The sequence below is a fragment of the Cavia porcellus genome, unplaced genomic scaffold, assembly GCF_034190915.1.
Source record: "Cavia porcellus strain 051 isolate PalLab524CR breed Dunkin Hartley unplaced genomic scaffold, mCavPor4.1 scaffold_1, whole genome shotgun sequence".
NCBI lineage: Eukaryota > Metazoa > Chordata > Mammalia > Rodentia > Caviidae > Cavia > Cavia porcellus.
Genome location: NW_026947484.1, coordinates 201,962,060 through 201,970,254, shown reverse-complemented (window position 1 = coordinate 201,970,254; position 8,195 = coordinate 201,962,060). Strand labels below are relative to the sequence as shown.

The following is an 8,195-nucleotide window of genomic DNA, read 5'->3' as shown; positions in this document are numbered from 1 at the left end:
CTGGCCCGGCCCCTTCGCTAAGGAAGCGCATTTCCTGCCTCCCTGGGGCGAGCTGGATGCGCCGAGAGCTCCCGCAGCAGCCGCCGTCGGTCACCCCAGCCTTCGTCTGCGCCTCCGTCCTGAGCCGGGACCGGCACCCTTGTCGCTGTCCACCGGAGCCGGGTCCCCCTCCTCGCCAATCCGACGATCAGCGCCCCCGGCCGGCAGAGTCCCGTGCACGTTCTCCTGACCCCTCGGCCGACACCCCAGAAGGCTGGAGCAGGGACGCCGCCGCTCCGGCCGCCTGCTCCCCTCGGATCCCTGCGCGAGCCCACGCCGGCCCCGGCGCCCGCCCGCAGCCCTGCCCCTGGACACCGGATAGGGCCCCGCGCACCGAGCCCCGGGCCACGGCATGGACCGCGGCGCGCTCGTCCTGGCCTCCGCCCTGCTGCTGGCCGCCTGCAGCGGTGGCCCCACAGGTGGGTGTTCAGGGACCCCAGTCGCCACCTCCTTCCTGGGTCGGAGCTCAACCTCGCGGAGCTGTCTAGGGGTGGGGAGAGGCTCTGATGGCGGGGAAAGGTGACCAACCACGCCAATTTGGTGGAACCGAAGAGTTTCATAAAACAAAGGGCTTTCAGCGTTAAGTCTCAAGCAAAGTGGGGCAGATTATTTACCTGGACGCTGGTCCTTACCCTCTGTCCACCCAGCTCTGTCCAGGGAACCCAGGTACAGAAGACTGTGCAGCCCTGGGAGAGTTCCCTATCTCTGGGCCTTGAGTTTCCCATCCGAGGAGTGGGTGGAAAGGAGGGTGCATGACCATCGCAAGGCTCTGGGTTCAAACTTCATCTTGTTCGCCTGCCAAGGTGATCTTGAGAGACCACCTTCGGGCCTCTGAGCAAAGGACAGCTGCTAACAGAGTCCTCCCAGGATGCAGTGAAGGTCGGTGGTGTAGTCATGCCTGCCGAGAGAGTTGCTATTATTGTCGTTTTATTACAAAGGTTGTGTGTGTGTGTGTGTGTGATTTTATTATTTGTATTTTGAGACAAGGTCTCATTTTGTGGTTCAAGTTGGACTTAAACCGACTGCTAGCACAGATTGGCCTCACGCTCAAGGTAATCCTTCTGCCTCAGCCTCCTGATTGCTCCAGTTGTCACTAGCTTTAAATATCCTCACCTTCCACACAACTAGGCCAAGACTATGGCACTGCCTGCCCTGCCCCTTTTCTGCTCCCAGGAAGGGTACAAGCCAGGCTGGGCTCTGCAGGGTCCTGGCCTCTGCTGCCTACTGAGACTGCCACGGGGAAGGGTCTTGAGGAGTTGGGGACCACAGCATCCCTACACGCACTGTGGGTCTCTGCTCTGTCCTGGGGACACCAGTCATCATCTTGTGCTCCCAGGGTCTTCCTCAAGGAGGGGTCAGCAGAGAGGCTGGCATTTTAAAGCTTTTTTTTTTTAATTTTTAATTTTTAATTTTTTTGTCTTTTTCCTTTTTATCGGTACCAGGGATTGAATTCACGATTGCCTGCTTGCAAGGCAGGCGCTAATGCCACTGAGCTAAATCCCCAGCCCCTTTAAAGCTCTTAATCCTTGGTCTCCAACACTCCTGAGAGACTGGAAACCGAGTCCCAGGGCCATTGAGTGACTTTGCAGGGATTTGGCTCCTGGAAACTTGCTTCTAACCACATGTGACAGGGCAGCCCCTTCTCTACCCACCCTGGGACCCTGCAAGATGGTGGCTGCTGTCACTCATTTCACAGATGGAAACACAGAAGCCTGCTGCCCACCTGAGCTCACACCCAGAGATGAAGCTCCCACCTGGCCTCCAGGAAAAACCTCCAGGCCCTCTTCCCCCTTCTCAGGAGTGAAACAGCCAGGCAGAAGTGCAGATCTGATTTTATAGGGTAGTGATGGGCTTTAGACACCAAGGATTAGAGAGATTTTAAGAGGCAGCGATGCTGGACCTGGTGGCACTCGCCTGTAGTCTGAGCAGTCTGGGAGGCTGAGGCAGGAAGACTGCCAGGTTCAAGCTCAGGAGCAGTTTAGCAACTTAGCAAGACTCTCTTTCAAAACATGGATAAATAAAGACTAAGAATTTAGCACTGTGAAAAGGTTCTGTGTTCACTTTCCAGTACAGGGGGGGAAAAAAAGGAAAGAGGCAATGATGTTTGGTAAAAGTATTTACCTAACAATAGAGGAGCAGAGACAAGGACTTGATTTGTGATGACTGTCCTTACTCCGATATTCTCCAGCCCCGCCCCCCAGCTCTGCACCTGGGGTGGGGTGTGCCCAGCACACAGTAGCTGGAATTTCCCCGTACACCTCATAGGTCAGGGGACCTCTACAGCATGAGTGAGAGTCCATAAGGGAATTAGGAAGTAGTGAGTTTTGATCATTCTTGTGTTTGTAAAAATATGCCATTTATTTTATCATAACTTTGAGGAACTGAGTTCATCATAGCCAAACTGAGGCCAGCACAATGGCGAGTTCAAGGCCAGCCTGAGCTACATAGTAAAACTTTGTTTCCAAAACCCCAAAACAGTAATAGTGGTCACCATATTGAACGACCACTTGGGAAAATTGGTCGTGCTGGTGGGAGCAGGTCCTGTACCCCCACGACCACAGATGAGAGGGTATCATGCTGTTGGCAGCCCCACTGTGCACCCCAGGCAGTGGTGGGCAGCTGGGCTTGGGCCTGAGCATGAGACCCAGATCTCCAGCCCCAGTGCGGAAGGAGTGGGCCAGGCATCTTAAACAGGACAGAGGGGTGAAAATGGTCCACAAATGGGCCAGTCTTCTGGGAGCACAGAGCGGTGGAATTCCCCAAAATTATAACTTTTATTCATTCATTCTCTTTTTTTTTTTCCAGTACAGGAGATTGAACCCAGCCCTTTGCATTAAACTACATTCCCAGCCCTTGTTTAATTTTTAATTTTGAGGCAGGCTGTTGCTAAGTCACTTAAGTTGCCTAGTCTGGGCTCAAATTTGAAATTCTCCTGCCTCAGCCTTCCAGCCTGCTGGGAATACAGGCTTGCACGACCATACCAGCATCTGTGACTTTTGTCCTCCCAACTCAGTCTTAGGCAGTGATGTCTGGAGAGTTACTGGCCTGCTCTGTGGAGATATCTGGCCATGAGGTCCTATAACCAAACCCAGCACCAGGATAACCTAGATGTCCATCAGCCGGAGCCCCAGCCTGCAACTCTCAAAAACAGTGGGACGTGGTGTAGGGAGCCAGGGACAGACGGCACTGTTTGTTGACCCCCTTGACAGGTAGATGTCCAGAGCAAACCCCAAATTGTGACTCCATGTTGTGACTCACAGAACACGAACAGCACACGGTGTCCTGGAGAAGATTCTGAAAGGACTGGTACCCAGAGTGCCAGTTCTGTGTGGGACTGTCCCCAGGGGACTTTCACTTTCCAAAGCACATCTTTCTGTCATGGAGGAATTTTTTTTTTTTTTTAAAGAATTAGTGTGCGGAGATTTTTAAAGAGCAGTTTAACAAATGCTCGCCTCAACCTGCTCAAAGAAATTAGGTGAGCGTGGAAGCTGGGGTGGGGCTCAGTGGCGAGCTCTTGCCTTCACGGGATGAGTTCCTGGCTTCCTTTCCCAATACCACAAAGAAGGAAAAAGAAAATAGATTAAAGAAAAAAAACCCGGCCTCCAAACTCCTAGCTCAGTTAGCCTGCCGGTGATAGGTGGCTTTCTGGTTTTTGCCAAGCTTACTTTTAAGGTAATTTTCACCCAGCCAATCAACATCTGGGGTTCTTGTGTGTCCTTCTTGTGTCCCAGGACATTTCCGTGCTGTAGTGTGGCCTCAGGCACGGGTCTGGAATGGAAATTCTGGAATATTCCATCCCTTCCACGTGCCATTGTTTGCCCCATGAGTCCCTTACTGTTAGACACTCTGGCGGTTTCCCTTTGTTCTGGTTGTAAACACCATGCCTTGTGTGTTTGGGACACGCATCTTTCCTACTCCCAGCTGGGTAGCTGGGATGGAGGTGCAGCTGCGGCAGGGATGGGGTCTGGGCCTCGGTGGGGAGCAGCCAGGGACTCAAGCCAGGACCTCATATTTTGTCTAGGCCACATTCAGGACAGCTTCCCACGGGCCAGCAGGAAAAAGGATTTGGAAAGACAGTAAGTCAGGACCATTAAGGGGACAAGGGTGCAGACAGGACCCTAATCCCAGTTTAAAATCCCTGCACTTGGGAGGCTGAGGCATGAGGATTGCCAAGCATTTGAGGCCAGCCTGGGCTACATAGTGAGACTCTGTCTCAAAAAACAAAAATAAAAACAAAAAGATTCTCTCTCACTTCCGTCCTTGTGTGTCAGGCCCAGTTTATAGATAAGGTTGTCAAAGTCTGGGGCAAGTCAGTGCGGTTTCCAACCCCAGGCTGCCTGTCCCCTAATCCGGCTTCCTTTCTCTGCTGGGGGGACCCTCACCTCAGGCTGAGCCAGCCTCCCCACCTGGCCAGAGTGGGGGTGCTCCTCACTGGCACTCAGCGTCTCCTGGGGGCCAGCAGACAGCCCTCACAAAGCCCTGGGTGACAGAAGCTCCTGCACCCCATTTTACAGAGGGGACTCAGGCAGGTGAGAGGTGCTGCAGGGTGAGGAGCTGGAAGTGGCCAGCTGGGGCTTGAGCCCTGGGCCCAGCAGTGCACTGTCCTGTCCTGGGGGTGACAAGTGTCTTTGAGTTTCCTGGCCTCTCCTCTGGGACCTGTCTCGGCCCCTCAGGAGCTGCATGAGGGAAGCCCTGTCCTCCCCCTGCCTCTGTCCCCAGGTGGGATCTCGTAATCTCCGGAGGAATGAGAAGAATGTCCCTCCTCACCCAGTACCCACAGAGAAACTGAGTCCCAGAATGGAGGAAGGACTGGGCACAGGTCATGCAGCAAGTTCGGGCAGGCTTGATGAGCTGAATTCACCTGTGTGTCCTTCTGTCTGCCTGAGCTTGGGCTGAGAGACCAGGGCACAGGATGGGCCCGGCTCCCTCTAGTCCTGGAAAAACTCACCATTGGCTGGGAGCGCAGACCACAGACAATCAAAACAACACATCTGGGTGTGTGTGGTTCCCGAAGGACACCTGGGGAACTGATGTACCTTGGAAAGGGGAAACCATTCCAGTGAGATTTTCACAGCAGGGTTTTGAGGCATGGATAGAAGTTAGCCAGGGGGTCGAATAAAAGGTTACCATGAGTCTGAGAAGGCATGATGAAAGCGAGCAGCAGTGTGTCTGGGGAAAAGCTCAGCTCTCCCTGTGATGGGACAAGCGAGGACACACATGGACACAGCAGCTCAGTCATGGAGACTCAGCTTACACTGTGATGGGTCACCATAGGGAGAGGCTCACCAGCTCCAGGAGGGAAGTATTGTGATTGTCATGGCCCCATTTCACAGAGGGTGACACCGAGGCATGGAAAGGAAGCTGGAAGGTGGCAGAACTAGGATTGCAACCATTGGTGTGTGTATGCATGTGTGTGTGTGGTACTGGAAATGGAGCCTGGGGCCTTTCGTATACCAGGCAAGCACTCTACCCCGGAGCTGTACCCTTGTTCTTTTTATTTTATTTTGAGAGAGCATCTTGCTAAATTTCCCAGACTGGGCATACACTTGCAATTTTCCTGCCTCAGCCTCCTGCGTAGCTGGGATTATAGGTGTGTGAATTTGACTCTGCGGGCCTTGGGAAGCCTTGGGAAAGATAGGGACAAAAGGAAGCAGAGGCCTCCTGGTGGCCCTGGGGAGAGGCCGGCTGGCCTGGAACTCTGAGGTTGTCATTGGACCCCTAGGGGAGTACAGGAAGGCAGGAGGGTGGCAGGACAGCTGGAGGAGATGGGGCACTTCGCAGCAGAAAGACCTTTTATGGGAATTATCTGCGCAAGCCAGACCTGTAATGCCAGCACTCTGGGAGGCTGAGACAGGAGAATTGCAAGTTCACGCTCGGTCAGGGCAGTTTAGTGACCAAGTGGGACACTGTCCCCAAATTAAAAACGGCCCAGATGGAGCTCAGTGTGAAGAACCTGGGTTCAATCCCTAGTACAGAAAACCAATCCACCTGCCCTGCCCCGATGTTGTGAATTAATATTCACCGCTCCTCTGGGTGGAGCACCCACCGGGTGTCAGACAGACTTACTGCGCCAGACTGACATGGAAAGTGTGTACCGGGTTGCAGAGCCAGAACATCAGGCAGGCTTCAAAGCTGGCGTCCCACACTTGGCTGCTGGTGCCCTGGGGCGAACCCCTCAGTGCCCCAGCTCTGTTCTGTGTGAAATGGGCACCAGGTCTGCCCGCTCCCAGGGCTGCCAGGGGCTCAGAAGCCTCGTCAGTAACCTCAGGTCCATGAATGGAGGTCGTGAGGGCCAGGCACTTTGGCTCTGGGTGACTGGACTTCGCAGGGCTGAGCTGGGCAGGTGGGCCAGACCACCCGGCCCCGAGACTCTGCTTTTTCATTTTTGTTTTTGTTTTTATTTTCTTTGGCCCCAGGCATTAAACCCAGGGCCTTTTTGTACTAAGCTACATCACCAGTGTGTTATAATTTATTCTATTTATTTTTGAGGATTTTTTTTTTTTTGAGACAGGGTCTTGCTTTTAGCCCAGGCGGGCCTCAGACTTGTGTCGATCCGCCTGCCTCAGCCTCTGGAGTGCTGGGATTACAGGTGTGCACCACTGTGCCCAGCTCTATAATTTATTTTAATACAGGATCTTGCTAAGCCACTAATTTGCCCAGACTGTCTGCAATTTGCAGTCCTCCTGCCTCAGCCTCCCAGAGTGCTGGGGTTGATTATCCATAGCCACACCTGCCTTCCAGGGCTACTTTTCTTGACTTGTTATCCTCCAGGGGTGTCAAGAGTGGTTTACAAAACCTGAGCAGTTGCTGCGCGCTTGGGTGGGAAGCAAAGGAGAGGCGAGGAGAGGACGGTGGTGGGAGGTGGTGCAAGGGTCTCAACCCTGAGGCCCAGTCACCCAGGCTCCCGGTGGCGGCGGCGACGCCTCTGACCAGGTCTGGTCCCGGGAGGCCTCGGAGTTTCCCTTGGTGCCAGGGGATTGTTTTCCGAGGTCTGGGCTCCGGGAGACCGGCCCGGCGTCACCCTCCCTCCGGTCTCCCCATTCTAGTCTGCGGGGTGGGGGCAGCCAGGATCCGAAAAGGCCCCAAAATAAATGGACCTCTTATCTGATCTCCCAGCCTGGCCCGTTATCTGATCATTACATAATGGCCAGGCTGACGGCATGGAGGAGGTGGCCCCAGGCGGCCCCTGCAGTCCAGGAGGAACTGGGGTTCCTGGAAGTCTGGGGACAGAGCAGGGAAGGAGAGGAGGGAGGCGCTGCACTAATGTATACGCCAGACCCCGGGTCATGGGAGGAGAGGGGGGCCGGGGCCCAGCCTGGTCCCCAGAGCTGTGTGACTTTGTCAGATCCTACCTTCCGAGCCTCAGTTTCTCCATCTGTAGAGGAGGGGTTTGGACCTGAGCTGGGGGGCTTGGGTGCCAGAAGGAGATGAGAATTTAGAGGAGGGCATGGGCTTGATTCTGCTGGGGTGAGGGAGACCCCAGAGACCTGGCTCCCAGAGAACCCTGTCCTGAAGCCTAAAGGTCCCGACTCCACACTCCACCCCTAACATCATCAATGCTTCTACAACGATTGCAGCTGGTAAAATAAATGCCATTTTCTTGTTTGTTTATTTTCAGACAGGGTCTCACAATATACTTACTATAGGCTGACTCTGAACTCACTGGGCAGCCCAGGCTGGCCTTGAACTCACAGCAATCTTCCTGCCTCAGCCTCCCCAGTGCTAGGATTACAAGAAGAAGCCACTATGCCAGCAAAAATAGATGTAATTAAGAGAACTGCCATGTGCCCTGTCTTGTGGGGGCTTCCCAGCATCCTCTATGGCTGGGTAGATTCTACATATCTTTTTCCATACCAGAAAAATAAAGCTGTATGGTAAAATCATTCAGCAAATCTATGTGGCAAATAGGGCCTGAGAGTCAAAGCCAGGTAGGTCAGCCTGGCTCCAAGGACCATGATTTGAGCCATCATGCCTGTAACACTCAGGATGGGGTCAGAGCAAGGATTTATAAGGTGTGATGGCACAGGCCTGTCATCTCAGCACTGGGGAGGCTGAGGCAGGAGGATTGCTGTGAGTTCAAATCCAGCCTGGGCCAATCAGTGAGTTCAAAGCCAGCCTAAACTACATAGGGAAACCCTGTTTCAAAGAAGAGTCCT

The 8,195-nt window shown here is 53.8% G+C and overlaps 1 protein-coding gene across 2 annotated transcripts in view; it reads left to right on the top strand.

Moving 5' to 3' along the window:
• Positions 1-318: 318 nt before the first annotated feature.
• The window catches only part of Eng (endoglin), a 31,994-nt gene continuing 24,117 nt past the window's right edge, over positions 319-8,195 (top strand). For both annotated transcript variants that reach the window (XM_005004013.4, XM_005004012.4), the window contains exon 1: positions 319-458. In XM_005004013.4, coding sequence (XP_005004070.2) covers positions 392-458 — 67 coding nt within the window. In that variant the 5' untranslated portion in view covers positions 319-391. The remainder of the gene's footprint in view (positions 459-8,195) is intronic.